General features: G+C 37.4%; 1 protein-coding gene across 7 annotated transcripts in view; it reads left to right on the forward strand.

Moving 5' to 3' along the window:
- Nucleotides 1–16,327, forward strand: part of LOC118723992 (LIM domain containing preferred translocation partner in lipoma) — a 639,355-nt gene extending 623,028 nt beyond the window's left edge. For all 7 annotated transcript variants that reach the window (XM_045583798.1, XM_045583802.1, XM_045583803.1 and 4 more), the window contains 2 exons: nt 3,094–3,214; nt 4,273–16,327. In XM_045583798.1, coding sequence (XP_045439754.1) covers nt 3,094–3,214; nt 4,273–4,401 — 250 coding nt within the window. In that variant the 3' untranslated portion in view covers nt 4,402–16,327. The remainder of the gene's footprint in view (nt 1–3,093; nt 3,215–4,272) is intronic.
- The last annotated feature ends 4,763 nt before the right edge of the window (nt 16,328–21,090 follow it).

Genomic DNA, 21,090 nt, shown 5'->3' on the forward strand with positions numbered 1-21,090 from the left:
ACTATTATATGATATGCATATATAAATTAATAGAACAAGTGCAGAAATAGATAGGGCTCCCTCACAATCTGTTTTCTTCAGCCCTAGTTTATCCCTGTATTTTCAATGCCAGCACAGTGAGCCCAGAAAAGTAGGCTTCTTTAACTGACCCTTCATTATATTGAGCCTTTATTCCACAATCTGTGCTTTCTTATCGTGCATATTACACTTAGCACATTTGTTTGTTTCGTCAGCACCCGTTTGTGGATTGCCAGAAATGTACCAGGACACAAGACGATTAAGACCATCCCTCCCTGGGCCTTGGCTCCCGAGGCTGTAACGTCAAAATGATAAAAGTAGCTCCTTATAACATTGCTGTCAGTAGAAAACAAAGTCAAGTGCTTAACAGGGCTTGGCACATAATAAGCACTCAATAAATGGTAGCTATTTTAACCATCAAAAGTGCTATAAAATTTATATTTTTTATTATTATTGTCTGCTCGGTGAGCTGAACCTTGAAATAGACCACCTGGGATTTAGGACAGTTCTTAAAACACTGACCAACGAACACTGTGGGGCCTACAGAAACCACTTCCTGACTCTTGACTTTACTTCTCTTCATGGGAAATGAGGCCAATTGGTAGGAAGAAATCATTACTCAGCAAGAATATAGTTTATGCTTTTCCAAAAAGGAAGGACCTTGAGATTGAACATAAAGGCCCATATAACATATTTTTTATGGAGAAATAATGCAGCTGCTTTATTTCATTGGATATAGACTGAATTTCTGCCCTCTGCACCCCTCTTGGGGACTCAGACAACCTGTCTTATGGAAGGTCACAATTCAGTGGTCTCCAAAGAGATGCAAATGATTCCTACTATAATAAGTATATGCAATGAAATATCCTAGAGGAGTAAGTAACCCCACTAGGGTAAATTGGGTAAAACTCCTGGATATAGTGATGGGCAAGACATATTTCTGGTCTTATAGAATTTACAGTCACATGGGTTTGGGGAAATGAAATTTTGCAGTTGATTCATTTTACTTCTGGTGACCCAAATTCGAAAACAACCAGATAGTCCAAAGCAATTTTTTCTTTTTTACCACTGAGTATAAACTTCTTGTATAAAATACAAATTAAACAACTCAGATTACTGCTGCGGTTGTACCATAGTCCTTTTATTTATTCTTTCATAGCAATAAATTTATCTACAGCTTAATTTATATGTCTTTAGATTGCAGCCATACCGATTGCCTTATGGGTGCTGCCAGGAAAATTAGTATGTACATATAAAGTATAATATACCTAAATATGCTTTGACAACCATAAAATGCTCTGCAAAGTATAGATTACTATCATCATTTCTTTTTAAGTGTCACTACAAATAAATTTTAACATCATCAATGTTAAAACCATTACCACAAGTAAATGAAGTTGCACAGTGTTTTTCTTATTTTATCTTTTCACTTCTTATCCATGCCTATTTCAAAGCATGTCTCATTTCATGCCTTCACAAATGCCACCCCTAAATGCCAGATACAGATAAATATATGGCCAATATTTGCCTTTTATTAATCTGTTATGAGAAAAAAATCTTAGGGCTATTATTCATAGTAAGGAATATTAAGAAGTTAAGAAATATAAAATTCCTCACCAACAGTTAACCTCAAAATTGTATGTATATGTGTATGTAGGTATAAGTGCATCTGTGTTCATGTACAATTACCCTTCAGAAGTGCTAGAATCCTTTATAGAAAAAAACAACAAATATTTAACTTTCTTGTTGTTTTTTATTTAATTTTATTGATTTCAGAGAGAAAGGGAGAGGGAGAGAGATAGAAACTTCAATGATAAGAGAGAATCACTGACCACCCACCTTCTGCATGACCCCTCCCCCCATCCTTACTCCCACCCTGAGACACACAAACACACACACAAATACTGGAGACCAAGCCAGAAACCCAAGATGTGCCCTTGATGAGAATCAAACCCAGGACCTTTCAATCCACAGGCTGAAGCTCTATCCACTGGGCCAAACCAGCTAGGGCAATTCTATTCTTTTTTTTAGCTGATTCTAGAAACTTAAACTTTTGAACTTTTCAGTCCTGCATTAATACCTGGACACACAACAGGTCATTGTGCACCAATGCCTGGCCATACATCATAACTTCTAGTTGACTATCTAAGTGACTTTGAAAAGAAATTGTTTCATTGTGCAGATCACTGGACATCTGAAGATTACCATCTCAGAACAACCTAGAGGCTAAGAATAGAGGACTGATTCCTCTCAATAATTTTCTTGTTTTTCAAACAAAAGTTTAACATAAGCAAAATGTAAGAAATGAAGACTTGGCCATAGTTTGGTATAAAAGGTATTTAAATTCACTAACCTCTGCTATTTTGAAAAATAGTCATTTGAAGTTTAATTAGGATTCAAGACACATTTCAAAGAAAGAAGCTCTGATAACTGGGAAGGAGGCAAAGTTATCAAGCCCCAAACAGTTCATTCAGGTCTGGAGAACACATGCAAGCAAATAGCAGAGACAAGTAGGGACCTTCAGGACTTATGTTTTCCCCTCAGGTGATCTTGCCTAAGCCTAGGGTGTGTTTCTGGAATCACAGGTGAATTCCAAGCCACATACCACATGACCAGTAGCTCCCAGGTGCTCTCATGCAAAAGCAATTCACACTTTCACTCCCCCACATCACTCAATATCATAATTTATGATCTACAAGGACCTTAACAGTCAGTGAATCTAATTCCTTTATTTTAGAGTTGAGGAAGCAGACCCAGAGAAGGAAAATGACTTGCTTAAGGTCACAGAATGGTATTATAGATCAGATGTCCTCTCAATTTATATCTTTTGTTCTTTTATTTTAAATTTATTTATTTTTATTTCTTCTCATTCCCCCCCCCCATTCCCATTTCAAACCCCTTCCCACGCATGCCCTTATCCCCCTCTTGTCTGTGACAACTGATTAGGCTTATATGCATGCACACAAGTCCATTGGTTGATCTCTCTCCCTTATTCTTTTATTTTAATCTTTGTGTTTTACCTCTTTGTCATTGTCTATGCTCAGTACCTAACCAGGATTATCTCTTTGTTTTCAGGAAATTTGCCCCCCGATGTTCTGTGTGCAAGGAGCCTATTATGCCAGCCCCTGGCCAGGAGGAGACTGTCCGAATTGTGGCTCTGGATCGTGATTTCCATGTTCACTGCTACCGGTGTGAGGTCTGTGGTCTGCACCCTCAAATCTTGTAAGACAGGCATTGAAAGGCCCAGTAGAGCCAGGTTTTCATAAACATGGCAATTATTCAATCTGAGAAATGCATATCTTCAAAGGACTTGGGTTTTAGATCTTAATGCTAGTGATGTTGGATAAGTCACTTTACCTCTCTCCTTCTCTATTTCCAAACCTATTAGAAAGACTCATTCTTACCTTTCCCAAACATGGCTGTGTGAATAAAATGCAAAGTTGCATATTCAAGGACACTGTCAATCACAAAGTGCTAAGCGGGTAGGAAAAGTTATTGCTGTTTTGTTACTATACTGGATTTTTCACTTGGGCTCTGATATTCCTGTGAAGCAGACACACCATTGTCCCCCATTGGGGGAGGAAAAGGATTTATTCCTTTAAGAGGGTTTGGAACTTCATGTTCAAAGTCATGGAGACTCATTAAGTTAGTCACTGACTGAGCACTTCACAACACAGGTCAGGTGACTGCCATGGAAATATATATTCATAGCAGCTGTGATCCAGGCTGGAAGTGACAAGGAAGGCTTCCTGCCCAAGGGACATGTAGTCATTTATACGCAAAGAGGAACAAAGCTTTCCCCTAGAATCCAGGTCTCCAAAGGACAGCATGTTCAGAAAATTATTTTAAAACATTTCCTTATCTCTCACTGTTGATAAAGGGAAACAATGAATAAGTGGTTAGGGATCTGTTTTATTTTCTCTTGTTCTTGCTATTGTCATTTGGGTTAGGGAACAAAGCTAGCATTTGAGATCCCATAAGTTTGGACCCTTCTCTTCCTGAACCTGTATTTTCTATTAAACTAATAGAAAATAACTGACCTTAGGACAGTTATTTTACTATATATATATTTAATATCTAATTCTTAAATTTTATTTAAGACATATGTGGTATACACTGGGGATAAATTGGACGGGCCTGGTGGTATGTGAAGTGGAAAGAAAAGAGTCCTTGAATAGAAAGCTAAAGAACTGATCTTCACACATGTCGTTTTCATGTTCACATGCATCATTCCATCTGTATTTATTTCCCTAGGATTGCGGTGGTCTCCTGTCTGAAGGAGATAACCAAGGCTGCTACCCTTTGGATGGACACATCCTCTGCAAGACCTGCAACTCTGCCCGCATCAGAGTGCTGACCGCCAAGGCTAGCACCGACCTTTAAGTTCAGTGTCCTGTTCAGCTGGTTAGTTGGTGGTACTGAGAAGAATGAAACACTGAAAGAAATAATAAGAAGAATACTAAGAAAAGCAATAGGAAAATAGAAGAAAGGCATTCAAGCTATAGGATGGTTTCTGTTCTTCATGTAGTAGGAAACTTTCTGTAGAAACACATAGATTATATGATTTTTTAAAAAATTTCTTACCAACTACACATTTCACATTTAGTTATGTAGGATCTTGATGGGCTTTTGTTCCCAAGGACTTCCACATTTTTGCACAGATTATGCTCCATCCCATTCACTTCCGCATTCCTGTACCCTTTAATCCCTCTGTTTGTCTCACTTTTCTTCTGGTTGAATGGCTTTTTTTAGTGTGGTATTTGCTGTCACACAGATTTTCCTGGGTGAGTCTGCCCACTCACAGGTGCTTTTAGGCTTGAAGTCTCTCCATGCTATCATGTCCACATTGCCTCTGATCATAAAGGATAGTTGTTCTCTTTGTGTATCAAAAAGCACATCTTTCTGTTACTCTAAACGGGTCATGTCCCTTGGCAGGGGAGGAGGGAAATGCACAACTTGTATGTTAGGGTATAAAGAATTTAAGTTGTAAATTAGATAAGTTAAAACAAGCCCAAATTTGTAACAATTCAAATCAAAATCTATAGCTACCAGTTGTCAGGGCTCATAATAATCGATAACAGGTATTAGTGAAAGAGGTCCAAACTTCAATGTTTTTCTAAAGAAATTACATGTGGAATGTGCTGGGGGGAAAAACCACATTTAGGGTTAAGTTTGGAAAGCCAATTATTATCCCACAATATCATCTGAAGATTCTCCTTTTTCATGCTGCTTAGACACTTTATAGACAACCGCTTTTGTCTCTAGAATATACTATTTTCTGTACTGTCCTACTTTTCATATCAGAAATTTTGATTTTTTTTTCTAATATTCAAACATGACTACCAAAATTATTTCTTTTTTTCTTTAGTGAAAGATAGCTTTAAATAGCTGTAATCCCCCCTCCCTCCCCTGCTCTTTTTGCTAATCAGGGCACACAAAATAAAATTGTGTAGTTTTGTCTAGTTTGCTTTAAAACAAACAAACAAAAAAAAAAAAACAGGAACACTTGAAGAGTGAAACCACAGTTTCATTATTCTTTTAATCCTTCTGCAACTGAAATTACATATCATAGGAGACATTTTCATATCATTGATGTGACATTTCACCACATTTTCAGAGACAATCACCAAAAAACATAGTTGCCTTTCTGAGCTAAAAATATGCAAAGTCTCTTCCTGGAATCGTTATTCAAACTCTGCCAGGCAGGGAAATGCTTGCTTGCCGACTGTGGAACCATACTTCATTAGGTTCTAACTTGTTTCATTTATGGAGACACCGATCTTAATCACGGCAAGTTGCTCTCTTTTAACTGATTACGTATTTTGGATTGAGATTTCTTAAACCTTTCTTCAAATCTTCCACAAGTATATACTTTTAAATTATGAAATATTTTAAATATACACAAAAGTATAAATAATAATATAATGAGTCCCTGTATATGTAACACCTAGTTTAAGAAATCAAATATACCAAATATAGTTACATTCCCCTGTGTACCCTTCCCTGATTCCACAAATAGATTTTTCATGATTTTAAAGTGATAGAGCCAGTTTTTCAGTCTGATTTTTTTTTAACACGTAGAAAAGAAATGAAACACACACACACACACATATTTCTGCATGTTTTAAATCACAACCCATGCCTCAGGAATTCCAATTAAATATATTTTACTTTTGTAAGAACAACCATAAAAATGTCCGTGTGTGTGTGTGTGTGTGTGTGTGTGTGTGTGTGTGTGTCCCCAATAAGGAATTCTTAAGCGTGTGGTTACTGTCTGTAGCTCATCTAAGTTGATTTGTGGCTCATTTGCTTTGGTCACCAAACAGTTTTGTTTTAGAACCTCCAACATTGTAGCTTTTTAAAGTTGTTTTTGACCACTGCCCTCTCCTTACCTTACTGCTCTTATCTTTGATCTTAAACTTCTCATGATGTGAACTACAATGGGATTCACTTTGAGCAGCATGGAGACAATAGAGATTGTATCTCTGAATTTCTGTCTTCCAAATGAAAGCCCAGACCATGCTGCTGTTAGATAATCGGGTGATAATATAATCTGTTTGAATTGCTTCAGTAACTTTGTTTTCTATGATATGCTTGGGTAAAACTGTCTTTAGGCCCAACGCAAAGAGCCCAGTTTATTAAGAAATGGATTTTATCTCTTGAATAGCAGTCATATTATTATACATTTTGCCAAAAAAAGGAAGAATTTATGAAATATTTATACTATGAATTGCAATAACATTCTACTTGTTTGTTACATTGAAGTCCTTATGTAACTGAATGTTTACAAGTAACAAAGAAAAAAAAGTTATAAGAAAATAACTGTCACAGATCCATCACTGTGGCTGTGCCAGGATACTGCTTGCTTACAATCTTTATAGTGCGTTTTTTATCACGTAACCTCAGAGTATCTTTACCAAAGATTTTTAAAAAGTAAATCTTTTTTAATATAGACTTATTATACTTTTATATAATAATGAATGTGCACACATACTTAAGCAGAAATATTTAGATTTAGATTTCTTTTTTCTTCACAAGGTATAATAAGGAAAGGATCCTACAATATTTATTCCAGGATTTCTTAAATATATGATTTATATTGCTTTTTTAACTTTCTTATTAATCTTTTGGTTTAAACAATGCCAAATCACTCCTTACTGTTTTAGTTACATGAAATGATGCCTATCACAGAGATTTAAAGATAATATTACCTTAATGATGACAGTTTTATTGTCTTTTGATATATTGTCTTAATTGTTGACATTTCAATTCAAAATAATAGAAAAGATCATGGAGTCGATAAGAGAAAGTTGGTAAAAAAAAAATATACTGGTTTTAAAAAATTGTCAAGAACACAAATATTTGGTAATTCTGTGTAACATGACAGACATGGGAGATGGGAAAAAAAAAAAAAAAAAAAAAACCCACTCTTGTCATGGGCTGTGCAGATCCTTTCAAAACCAGATTTCTTCATTGCCTAGATTCCCAGCTCCTGCTGACTCAATGTGGAAGTCCTATGTGGAAACAAAATTGCCTTTAAAATGTAAAAATAAGTCATTGTTCCAGTATAAGGAAACAAGGCTTTGAGATGCTGGAAATCTCTGCAGCTCAAAGATGTGGGTTCTTTTTCTTCTTCTCATTCACAAATTGTTTCTGTTGGAGCAACTTCCCTGATCAAAATTACTGTATTGTGGATATGCTGATTAATGCAGTGGAGTTATCAACCCTTGTAACTATGTTCTCACTATGAAAGAGCCTTCAGAGATGCTTAAAGTATATAGAACTCTAACTATATTTAAACAAATATTTTTATCTTGGTCCAAAGGAAGAAAGAGAGCACTTCTACCATGGGGCTGTCGTAGAGGGTTTTCTAGAACATAGCAAGGACTCTGAAAACAACTTTCCAACAGTTTTCCTCATTAGTAAAAATCCTGTTAATGTGAACCAGCCAGGGATAACAGTGTTATTTCTATTTGATATGGTTTGGGCTTCTCTTGTCAAATCTGTGTCTGCGGCCCTCTAATCCCTCTGTTATCAAGTTCTGAAGGGTGTTGGGGAAATGCTGGCAGCTGCTAGGGAGATCAGGGAAACACTGGTGTAACCTCACAGCCTCTCGCCAGTCCTCTTGGCTTAGAAAGGCTTTTTTTCCATATACATTTCTAGAAATATTGCTATACTACCTTAGTACTTCACATTTGTAGTTTAAACAAGCGATTGTCCATCTGTTGCCTCGAGCTACAGTACATGTGTGTTATGAAATATGACAGCATGTTCCCTACCCTGCTTTAGCCATCTGTAGAAAACCAGTAGACTGAAAAAGATATACCTCTGTGAAATGTTCCTCGAGTTCCTTTCCTGAGATTGCTCTTTTGGTGCACTTTTGTGGGAGACAATCAGAGAACAGCATCTATGTGTGCCTTAATTTTAAAGAATGTTTACAGCACTAGGAATGCTCCACTGAAGCATCCATAACATAAATATTAATCCCTAAATCTCATAGGTATCTTCATCAAAAATGTCCAACAAAATCCAGAGAGGTCTGAAGTCTTCATCTTAAACCATGTTAATAGTATTTCTTTTCTCTTTTATGTCTTGGAAGTACCTTATGGATTGATTCCTAAATTGGGGAAACATTCTTAATGGCCACAAGGTGATGTATTGGATGTTGTTAGTGATTATGTTTGGTCTTACTCTGGTTTTAGTCAGATAATGAAGACAAGACTTCACCTTGGACCTTTAACAGCCATTCAGCATATCTGCTTTTTTAAGTTGTCATAATTTTTTGCTTGTTTGCGTGTTTTAAATTTAATACTGAACAGCACAAGTTGAGAATCCCTGTTTTGAGTCATTACAGTGCAACTATGAACATTTCAGGTTATTTACTTCACAGATAACTATAATGAAAATGTTCTCATGAGGCTGTTGCTTGGATAGCAAATAATTTCAAACCTTTAAAAGATGATCTGATTAAAACTGTGCAACGTAGTGATAATTGTTCCTTCTTTTTTTCTCCTTTTTTCTTCTTCTCTTACCTTCTTTCCTCTCTACCCTGCCTAGATGTTCATAAATAAATCAATGCATTATAATCCTATGATATTATGAACATAATAAGAGAAGAAGGCTACCACAAAATATATGTGGCATCCATAAACTCTTTCTTTAAAAGGGCATATTTTCCAGATTGTGTTTATTTGTAAAATGAGATAATAGTCTTTGGTTTTTATTTTAATGAGCTTTCATCAAGGACTCGGATTAGCATTCTTTGTAAATTTATTTATGACTGACCTTCTTTTATCAGGTAAATGCAAAGTACTTTCTATGACTAGGTTAAGATTCTTTTGTTTTAATCCAAAGCATTGTTGACCAACATAGCAATGATATTTATAGTGGTGGCATGTTACTTTATTCCACTAAAACTTGATGATTTTTCTTAAGACAAGAAAAAACTATTATCCTTGAGGAAATTTTACACATATCAGCATTTTGCCCGTGACAATGATATTTAATTTTAATAGTTGAATCATAGTATTTTACTTAGGGTAAGTCAGCACCAGGGTTGTTCTTATGACTCATATTACTGGCCTTTGTCTATTTATAAAAGCAACCTGAGAACAAGTCTGGGTCTCATATTGAAGTATTTTGTTAAAATTTAGGTCTGAGATTCTTTGAACACTAGCTAATTCTGATAAAAGTATGCCCTTTTATCCTTTTGTTTGTGTGTGGGGAAAAAGCTTAAAATTCTAGGACTATGTTTCCAGTTTTTGTTTCTATCCTCACATAATTTTCTACATGTTTTCACAAGGTTGGCAATGACTTTCCTTTTGGGGAGGGTCACCTATGAGGAAAGTAAAACATAATACTTAATTCAATATATAAATGAAATTGCCAAGAAATAATGAGAAGTCCCAGTGAATATGTGTTGCTAGAAAAAAAATTTTGTTGTTGTTTTGGTTTTGGTTTTGTTTAACCTATTTCCAAGAGTAAGATTCAGGAGGAGGAGTGATTTGAGAGCAGAGGTAGTGTACAATTAAAACTATGGCAGCACAGTTCTTATATAGTGTAATTCTGAAGATTTTTATAACTTTTTTTTTTAGGGATCAGCAATCACAGTTGTTTAAGAAGGTAACATACCTCCCTAAAGGTATATTTCCAAGTTAATGAGATTTTTAAAAATCACAATGGTTACTAATATATGTTTTTCCCTGTCAGAAGAGAGTAAAATGAGAGCTACTGCTATCCAATAGATCCCATGGCATGGCAATCACTACACCAGAATTGTTATACTGCATGACCTCTCATCCCCTCTGAAAGGAGGGCATGGCTCGCCTCTTTCTGAGAGCTGGTGATGCATATGCTGATATATTCTTTGGCAAGTTGCACTACATGCTGAGCATCTCTGCAGGTAGAGTTTCTGTATTTACACAATGTTTTATCCCTTTCCAATGTACTTACCTAGTGAGCACAGTAAGTAGGAGTTTTTCTGTGGTTCTCTTGTTTATATCTTATCATCTACTTTCTGTAATGTCTTGCCTAACAACTATACTATAATTGATTCTTTCTTGTTTTCTTTTTAGTTACAAACACAGAATACTAAATATAAAATAGCATATTTCCCTTCAACAGAGAAAGGAAGGACACTTATTCCTTTCTCTATTATACTTTCCTGGCTCTTGTGCCAAAAAAATGTGTGACGTGATTGTAATTATCCAACATGCAAGTAGCTTATTTTGGGGAAGGCTGTGTAGAAAATGCATTTTTTACTAGACTCAGTGATACACACAACCCTGGAAGTTACAAGAAATTACTAAAATCTTTTCTCTTTGTTTCTGATTGTTTAATGTACAGCATTCTCTAACCATAATAATAAATATATCTATTTCCATTCTTTGTTATAAATAAAAATTCATATTATACAAGTGAAAAGGTACACTAGAGAGGTGGAAACTAATTCCTCTGTAAAACTGTAAGATACTTGCATTAGATTCCCTTACTGTATGTCTTTGTTAACTTTTCCAAGGCTCCCATCCACCTGGGGGCAAGAGACAACTTCATTTTACCTAATAGGCATTATCTAATATCTTGAATGGAGGCCTTATTTAGCATCCACAAATGCTTTCAATCAGCTTGGCACAAAACATAGCTTCTAATTCAATTCTCAACCCAAGGAATAGAATGATCTACCAAAAATGAGACTGGCATCACTATGCCATCTTGGATTACACCAGGGCAGAGGGCTATATAGGTGACCCCAAATGCCAGTGTTGTTCCTAAACCCTTAAGACCAGCATGACCCTTGGGATTATGACTCTTTAAATTTAAATTTCCTCTTTCTCTCCCCCCCCCCACCATATATGTCATATCCAACATCTTCTTAGACCATAGTATTCCCCACTGCAGTCCATTCTACCTTTAGAGCCACTGTTTTCTACAAAAGTTCTCCCTTATGTTGAAAAAAATATAGCTCTGGGGCTATGCAAAACAAGTCTAGTATCTAAATCTTTGCCTGTAGGTCAGATATCAATCACTTACAATTTCCCCTCATTTATTGACATGATGTCAAGGCCAATTACCTTTCTGCTTTTCCTTTGAACAATTGGACCAAAATATACAATATTTCCTATTTTCTTTTAACATACCCAGTGAAACATAGCAATCAGTTTGCTTCAAGCTAGGTGAAATACTTTCTTCAGGGTTGAAAGTAAATGGAATTTGAATCACTGAAATAAAACTGATTCTTAGTGTAGACATTTCCTCCACGGTCTCAAATCCAAGAGAAAGAATGCTAGATAAGATAGAGCTCCCATGCATACAAACTTCATATATTGTATTAGTTTTGAAGTTGACAAAACCAAAGCCATTCTGAAAACAAGAACCAAGGTACATGGGAAATACTAAGTCTCTTCAACCCTTTCTTTTTTTTCCTGTCTTCTCAAAAATAAGGTGTTTCCATACTGAATATGCAAAAAACTCCTGGATACTTTATAGGTTCAACATATGCTGATTTGTTTTGAGATTCACTTCCATTCTGTGTTCCAGTGTTCCAGACAAAAACAAAAAACAGTGGTTCTGGAAAACCTCATTTTTTCCAACCAGTCCTGTGCAAAAGAATGATTATTCTGTTATGGTTTTATGTAGAGAGGTATAAATTCTTTATTATTGCCCTGGGTTTCTATTTAGTTTCAATAACATTTCTTGGCCGATGGGAGGACAAGGCTTGCAGCTCCTTCCAGCCCAGTTTTGAATTAGAGTGCCCTGTCGGCAGAACCTGTCATCAGTCTCCTGGGCAGGACCTGGGGGTGGCTTTCTGAGGTTTAAAATAATAATTCCTAAGAGAGCTTACAAACTTCTTTCGCACATAAAACAGCCCTGGGAGGAAGGTTATTAATAGCCATATCCTAGAAGAGAAAGCTGAGGCTCAGAATTGTTCAGTGACTTGCCAAGAGCGATGCAGCTGGTAAGTGGCAAATTTGGGGACAAACTCTGGGCTTGCAAGTCTGGTGTTTTCTTCAGTGGCCCCTCTCAAGGCACAAAGTGCTAGGGCACAAGGTATGCTTCTCACAGACTGAAGTACTCCCAGTCCTAGGGCATCCAAGAAAGTTCACATACACCATTTAGCTCCCAGGTGGCAAATCTATGTGTGCACTGTAAGAGACCACTTAGTGCCTGAGTGCATATTGTGTCATCTTGTGGGAAATGACTAAGTATTCTGCCTGATCAGCAATGTGATGCTGACAGTGAACAAAGGCCACTGTGAAGAACAAACAACTGTGACAGGGAAGCACACTGCACAAATTTCCCCGGAGATAGTTAGTTTACTTTACATTAACTGAAAAGCTCTCGGGGACTGTGAGGTTCAGAACATCAGCTGAGTTCCTATAGTTGAGAATTCAGGAAAGTGCACAGGTGACTTGACCCTTAAGACAAGTGTTTCCCCTGTGGGTTATGATGTATGCCCCACAGAGGGAAAAACTGCTGTAGGTAAACAATGCGTATCATTCTCTCTCAGTTCACATTTATTAAGGAATTGAGCATTTCCAAACCAAACAAGCAACCCATGACCTTCAAACGTCTGTGAACAAATCCAATGGACTGATTGTGATCCTGAGATGTGGCCTTAGCCGTGCATAGACCGGACTTCAAGGACTTTTGTCATTTTGTGACTTGTGCATGCTGCCGTAGAGTTTTGGTACTGTGTTTCCAGGATACTCACTGAGAAGCCTCTGTGTTATTCTAGAGTCTGCCCTACATGGCAGTTCAACAACTGGCCATCCTTCCTCTTGATCTGCATCCCTTAGGAAGCTGTGCCTTTTGATGTCTGCTCTTGGGTTTTTATTTTATCCCATTTCTCTCTTAGAGTTGTTTGGCTTTCGGTTAAAATCTGTGACACTAATAGAAAGATACTCTTTTTCATCTGAGTTGAATCTACTACAGGAAACCTTTAAAATGATCTTATCTAATAAGTTTTCCAGACATTTTCCCTCCCTTGAGTCTGCAATCGTTCACGTAGGCATCATTATCTGTCTGCTTATTCCTAGGTATTAATGAAGCCAAGTTAAATAACAAATGACCTCTTATCTCTTTCTACTCTTCACACCTGGGAACTACAATTGAGGCCAGCGTGGCCAGCAGAGATGGGCTGAGATGGCAACATTTAGATTTTGGGAAGGTGCCTAATGGGTTGAAAAATAATACTTATAGATAGACAGAGCACCCCCACCCAGGGCTGGATTAATAGAAAAAGCATTTTGAGAATTTTGCAGAATTATCTAGAACTTTGCAGAAGAGACTCTCTTGGGTAGAACCTGTGACGTCTTTTCAGAGGACATACCAGGACAGTGAGGCAGTGAATATGAAAAAGAAGCCCTTTTAAAAATATAAAAGGAGACATAGCCTCTGATTTATCTTTCTATAGTGTAAAGAAAATTACTAATAAAAATGTTCTTCCTCCATTCTACTCATTATAGTCCCCTGTATTTAATGAAAATACAATTGTGTTCTCTTTAAAACATACACCCTTGCTCGTGCATAAACACACACGCACACACACATACAAATACACTCATGCACACACAAACATCTTCCAAGAAAGCTGATCCTTCAAAATAGAAATCTTATTTTCAAACACTTGGGTTTTTAGGCCAGAAAATTAATACTTCCCAGACCTGACCCACTTTGTGTGTGTGTGTGTGTGTGTGTGTGTGTGTGTGTGTGTGGCTGCGAATAAGAAAAAGGAAAATTTATTTAAATTTTGTATGGATCCAATTGTCTCTTAAAATATTGCAAAGCAATTTGAGATGGGGGTGAAAACTAAGGTATTTCTTGCTTGATTCGCTTTTTATATTTTTATCTGTTGGGAAAGGGTAAGGAACTATTCCTGGGTCATTACTGCTTTGCTACTTTGTACAGTGTCTGCTTTGCTTTGCACTGAGGCATAGAATTAATAGTTGCTTTCCTGACTCCATCTCCCCTGTCAAGAGAGAGTAAATATTAAGCCTAAATGTCTTTCCCCACCAAATTATTTAACTCTGTTGCTGAACTAGTTCAGAAAATGTGAAACAAGGAGATCTAGTTTTTCTTAGATACCTTTCTCCTTTCTTTTTCCCCCCTTGGGGACTTATGTATAAAGATGAGGGGAGCAGAAATCCAGTTTCCTCCTATTTCTTTTACTCTCTGGGTGACAGTTGATGATCACTTAGTAATAATAATAAACCAGAATTAGAAGAATAGCCTAGACAGGTTAGGATGAATTTGCCAATGTACTTCACTCATTTGTACATAAACTTTGAGAGGAAAAGGGATTTTTACAATTTAAATACCAACAATAGGAATGAACTCAAATTTTAACTCTAGTAGAAAAAGGTGAATTGATATGTGGGCAGTATCTACATTTTACTAATTATGTATATCCTTTGATTAGTTTTTAAATAAATATCATGTATATCAACATATGTGGGAAATTGAAAGAAATAAAAAAAGAGTTAAAATGCCTTCCACCTTCCTCACAAGGTAGCAAATTGAAACTGGTATAGACAGTGCCAGCCTCTAATTCAAGTGATGTATATCCTTGATGAGAGATATTTTGAAACTACATCTTGTCACCAATAGTTTATAATGAAGTAATTGCAAAATAATTTTTAAACTACTTTCTTATTCTACCCATTTATTCTTCTGGGAAAGCTGATGAGCAAATTATCCAAAAATTATTTCCTTATTAAACAAAGTCAGAATATTTTCCCCTGAAAATCTAAAATTATGATCACATTATTTTTCAGGAAACAGATAAAAAAGCAAAAAGAATTAAAGATGATGCTAGATTGTCTGATTCTTTAGCATAAATAAGATTATCATGTGATTTGATGTGCCTGAAGTGAAAGTTTAAACTTAGATACAAAACGTTCACAGCTGACTATAGCACGGAGCTTTTACCATTACTTCAATGCAATTGTTTACTTCGACTTTTTGTTTGGTTTTGCTTTTGCAACTTCACCTTTTCATTAGTTTCATAGATTTGGGTTCTCTCTCTCTCTCTCTCTCTCTCTCTCTCTCTCTCTCTCTCTCTCTCTCTCTCTCTCTGTAAAATTATGAGACGCATCCAAATAAGGGAGGGAAAAACTTTCTAAGTGGCAATGCTGTGCCATGAAGCAGACGTGACATCGTGACATGAAGATGCAGATCCAAGGACATTTTCCCTGAGCCGCACACACATTTTCTTTCATGGCTTTGTCACAGGCTTTTCTCCTTCTGTGCTGTCACCTTTGAGAAAAACGATTGCACCTTCTCCAAGTCTGCCTTTTCACAGCTACAGTGGAGTTGGCAAGACTTCCCTAACTCTGAATATAGCCATTTGCCGACTCCGGCCTCTGCGAGACTGACTCAAATCTGTGATCTTCTGTTCAGCACACACATCAGCAAAGTGAGAAGATGAGCCCTAAATATAGGCTCTATTAACTTTACTTTTAGATTTTACTGCCTTCAAAAAGTGCCTATTCTGAGAAATATAAACATTATTCCTCCATATGTATGAATACATACGGTACCCAGAGTCCTACTGTGCAGCCTCAAAAACATACCATCCGCAAAAGTAGGTGCTGAGATAAAGAAACCTTACGGAATGAAAGAAAGTCACTCATTTCCAATATCCCCTCTTGAGTAGCACCGTGAAATGGGCTGCAAACACATCCCCTGAGCATTCCTTGCTGATACAGCCACTTTATATTTATATCCTCTTGGATGCTGGCTTATTGCTGAGGTTTCTTGTACTCAGCTTCAAGGGAATATATGCTTTATGCAATTGGAACATTTAGTCAGGGGGGAAAAATTGTTGAAGAGAATAGAGCCAGAGCCTGTATTAGGGCATGTGTCATATGTATGTTTTATAAACTAAGCATTGGTGGGTTTAGGATGTCAGCACATTTCTTCTCTTTTTATCTCTCAGGCTAACATCAGTAAAAACTAAAGAAAAAGTCTTGGCTGTGCGGGTTGGAGGCTCAGGGGGCCAGATGTCCTTGCCAAATCCTTGGAGCATCTTTACTATGACTCCTAAAAAGAGTAGCACATGTTATTTAATGGCTTTTGTTTTCCAAGTTCTGCCTCGGACATAACTGCAGATCTTCTAGATGGAGTAGCAGCACAGCCGTAACAATAAGAGAGGGTCCAGGTAAATAGGACAAGGTAGATAGTTTCCACCATGTTTGGAAAAGGGTTAAGGGAGGACATGCTTCCATAAAAGATCTTTCTCAATGTGTTGTCTGACTCAACCAGCTGGCAAATTACGCTTGCCAAGTCGCTCTCTTCTAAGTCAGTTGGCTCCAGGTTCAATTGAATAGGCCTCTGCTTTGGGAAAGTGAGACACCTCCAGTTATTCTTTCTCCATGGAAGCTCTTGACATCTTAAACACAAAATTGTCCCCTACCCCACAGGTTTCACCAAATACAAGTATGGGGGCCAAGCTATGGAAGATGCTTTCCATACTATTATAGCCACCATTCTACTTTCCAAGTAGCCCTGCTATGGAAACTAGGCATGAGAGTGAAAGAGATTACTATTTCAGGATTTCACCCTACTCTAATTGTCATCATTTTATGAAACCAGTGGCTTCTTGGAGAAAGAGTGATATTCTTCACCAACAGTGCCTGCCCTTCGGTTAATGTTCTTTTTATTTTACCTTATCCAATTTGAACACTAGTCATTTTCTAATTTATAGAAAATCATATTATAATGCCAGACAAGAGTTCAAAAATATCTGGACAATGGGATATAGAGGTTTTCAACCCTGGAAACAAGATGCACTCGGAGAAGCATAGCTTTCCTCCAGGTTTCAGTTTGATGGTCATGACTATGAAAGAGAATTTTATGTAAATTTTAATTAGTGTTTACAACTGGATAGATCTAGGAAAAAATGGGCTGGGGATCTGGAGATGGAGACAGAGAGAAGCCAGGTTTTCTCTTGCTAAGAGTGTCTACTAAGAGCAATAACTCCCCACTAACCAAGTACACTTACCTCTCCTCTGTGATCACCAACATTTCCTGACTTAGGGAAAACCATACACAAAATGTAGAGGGAATATGCCCTTTTCACTTGTATAATACTGACCAAGACCTGGTATTCCTGAAATGTAGGTTTTGATTTGTTATTTCTCCTTAGCAAATTGTATTTCTCTACTACATCATGAACCATGAACATTCATGATGTAGTAGAGAAGCATAAGGAGCTAAATAACCTATTTGGCTCCTTATGAAAATAAGAGGAAAAAAAAACCTGTTATAAGCAAATGATTTGGGTATTTCCTGTTATATTTATGTAATCAAACTATATTAAAATATGTTTCTATTTACCTTCCATCAATTTTTTCTATCAATTATATTTTCGAATTCTCTATAATAATAATTATGAAAATTTTTCTTTTTTTCTGTAAGAGAACTGCAACTACTTTATTATATTTAGAAATTCAATAAACTTCTTATTACTTTTACTTACTTTGTATCATTTGCTTTCCATATGGTCCTCTGAGAAACAATATCTCTCAAAGCAAATATGAAACCGACAGTAGTATGAAGCCACTTGCTCTCCTCTACTGTTAGCACAGAAAATCTTAAGATTAGATGTGTTCTGACATGACTTGACTACTTTGTGTCTTAACCTTGAAAGTAAAGCATGTTTCTTTTTAAAAGCTGGAGCTAAATAAATTGTTCACTAGGGATGGGGGGTTAGGGGTGTTCACTCTTGTTACCAACAACTGGCTCACTTTTTCACTTTTATTCCAACTGTAGTATGTGTACTTTTCAAACATTGAGAATCTGCTCAGTGCTATGCACCTTAGGGGAAAGATATATCAGACATACAGTTCCTGCTTCCCTGTAGTCTAGTAAAGGTGATGGATATAAATACAAATAATGGCTGGGGGGGAAAATCAGACACATAGGAGAGAAACTTAGCATTTTAAATACTATCATTGTTTCATATTATTTTTAGTAGTCTTGTGATCTGGAATAATTTTACCCTCACATCCTATAAAATAAGAGGCTAATATGCATATAGACCAAATGGAGGAACAACTGGTTGCTATGACTCACACTGACCACCAGCGGATGCCCGCAGAACATTGCAGGTGTCTGAAGGAGCCAGCAAAGCACAAAACATGGCAGGAGTTGGCCATGGTGAAATGGTGGAACAGGTGAGCAGGGCCACCAGACCTAAATGGAGCACCGGTCACTGTTATCAGGGTGAGCCTCTGGTGGCTACTGAAAATTTCTTGCTCCCACATACCAAGGTCCTGTCTGGTACTCACATCTCCAATTGCACTCTCTGCCAGTGCTAGAGTCACTGCTCACAACCACTGCTGGCTCCAGCCCTGTTTGCATCCACAGCCAGCACTCAGCTTGGCACCATCAGCAGGTGCAATAGATGGCTGCCAGCCCCAATCGCCCTGAGGGCTTGCTTCTCCATCTCCTCCTGCTCCTGAGGGGCAATCAGGGCATCAACCAGAAAGTTGTATACAAAAAAAAAGCCATATGACATATAACCTTGCCTTCCCTTTTCCCATTTTTCTGAAATCACTCATTTTATGTTCTTTGGCCCTCTCTGTTCTCTGTATTCTAACTACTCATTCATTTGTTGCCATTCATAAATGTCAGAGCTCGAAAGGCTCTTAGACAGCATTTAGCTAATTTTGTGTGTGTATGGTGGGGGGCAGGGGGTACTAAGTCTTGGAGATAGGAAGGGATTTGTCCAAGGCCAAAAATGGTTTAATGAGAAAACTGGATCTTCAATCCTAGGCTCTCAATCTCAGTCCAGTGCTACCATAGCAATGATTTCAACAATATAAAAGAGAGTGGGAATTCCACTATAAGATTTCCATCTATAATTTCCATTTCTATGCCATATCAAGACATTTCAAAATGAACAAAAACTGTTGAGTTCTTGATGTCCATAGATGCTAACTAAAGGAAATTCTAGAAGATATATTTCAGGAAGAATGAAAGTAAACCAAGAAGGAATGTCCATGATGCAGCAGTGGGAACAAGCAAAGAAAATGGCAACTATGTAGTTCATTCCCAAGTAGGTTGGGCTCATCCCAGAAATATGAGAGCAGCTGAACATTAGAAAGTCTACTAATGTAATTAACCATGCTCACAGAACAACATAGGAAAGCCTTATAATCATAATATCTCAATCCTATATAACAAAAGGCTAATATGTAAATTGACCAAATAGCATTAAACACCAACCATAATCAAGATTCCTAAATTCAGATCAGAGAGCCACTTCCCTCCCAAATCTCTTATCAATGGAATGATCCAGGTAGACACTAAGTGGCTAGATTATTACGATCTCTGAACACATAATAATCTGGCCACTCAGTGTATATCCTATATAATAAAAGGCTAATATGCAAATTGCCCCCCAACCAGGAGTTAGAAATATGCTAATATGCAAATTGGCCAGCAGGTTGGCTAGCCAACTGCTCATGTCCCCTCCCCCTGGTCAAGCTGTCCAGACCCAGCCCATGCACGAATTCATGCACAGAGTGGACAGATTATTATGTGTTCAGAGATCATAATAATCTGGCCACTCAGTGTATAAGGAAGAAGATACAAACACTAGATAACCATGTCAACAAGGTCCTTTGGGTCACCCAGGGCCCATACCTCAATTTCGTCCCAAATTCTTCCCTCTCATTCTTCATCTAGTGCTCACATTCTGTTCCTTTCTTTTCATTAATCCATCTCTTTCACACTTTGTCTATCCTTCCATTGATCAGTCTTCCATTTCTTTAGAGAAGTATTTTATAGAATCTGAATTATCTCCATGTCTTAATTTTTCTGAACTTGCCATTTCACCATCACCTCTATACTATCCACCACCGTGGCTACATATTTCCAAGGCACAAATCAAAAGACACTGCTCCCCTGATCCTAATTATTACTATTTCTCCATCTCCCCTAGTATTGAATTCAAATTCCTTGGCATGACCACCAGGGGATGCCCGCAGAACATTGCAGGTGTCTGAGGGAGCCGGCAAAGCACAAAACATGGCAGGAGTTGGCCATGGTGAAATGAGGTCTCTGCATTATCTTTCCAGAATTATCTATTCCCACTCCTCACCCAACATCCTGCCATTAAACTATGCAGCATTGCCAAACAGACCATGACTTCTCACTTCTCCTGCCTTTGTCCTCACTTCCTTTTATTTAGATTGCCCCTTTCCCTTCCCATCTGGCACTGGATGAGCCCTATAAAAGAATTCTGGCTGTTAATTCCACCCAAACCCCTGCATTAAGAAGAGACCTAACCATGCCTACTCATGGCTACTAGTGGTCTAAAATCACATCCCTGAGACCCAGGCCCTCTTTGAGTTATTGTCTAAGAAAGCTCAAGGTTGTCAAAAAAATTTTTGTTCTGGCCAAAACCTGATGATAGGCCCTGACTCCCTTCCTTTGAGCATTTACTAAGGTCTTAGAATTGTAAAACCAACCTCTGTCCCTTTGAGCTATGTTAGTATATGTATGTCTCTCCTACAGGCTAGGAAAGTCTTCTCAAGGACCTGAAAGCCATTCCTTTGAAATGTCATC

The sequence above is a fragment of the Pipistrellus kuhlii genome, unplaced genomic scaffold (genome assembly GCF_014108245.1).
Source record: "Pipistrellus kuhlii isolate mPipKuh1 unplaced genomic scaffold, mPipKuh1.p scaffold_m20_p_2, whole genome shotgun sequence".
Taxonomy (NCBI): domain Eukaryota; kingdom Metazoa; phylum Chordata; class Mammalia; order Chiroptera; family Vespertilionidae; genus Pipistrellus; species Pipistrellus kuhlii.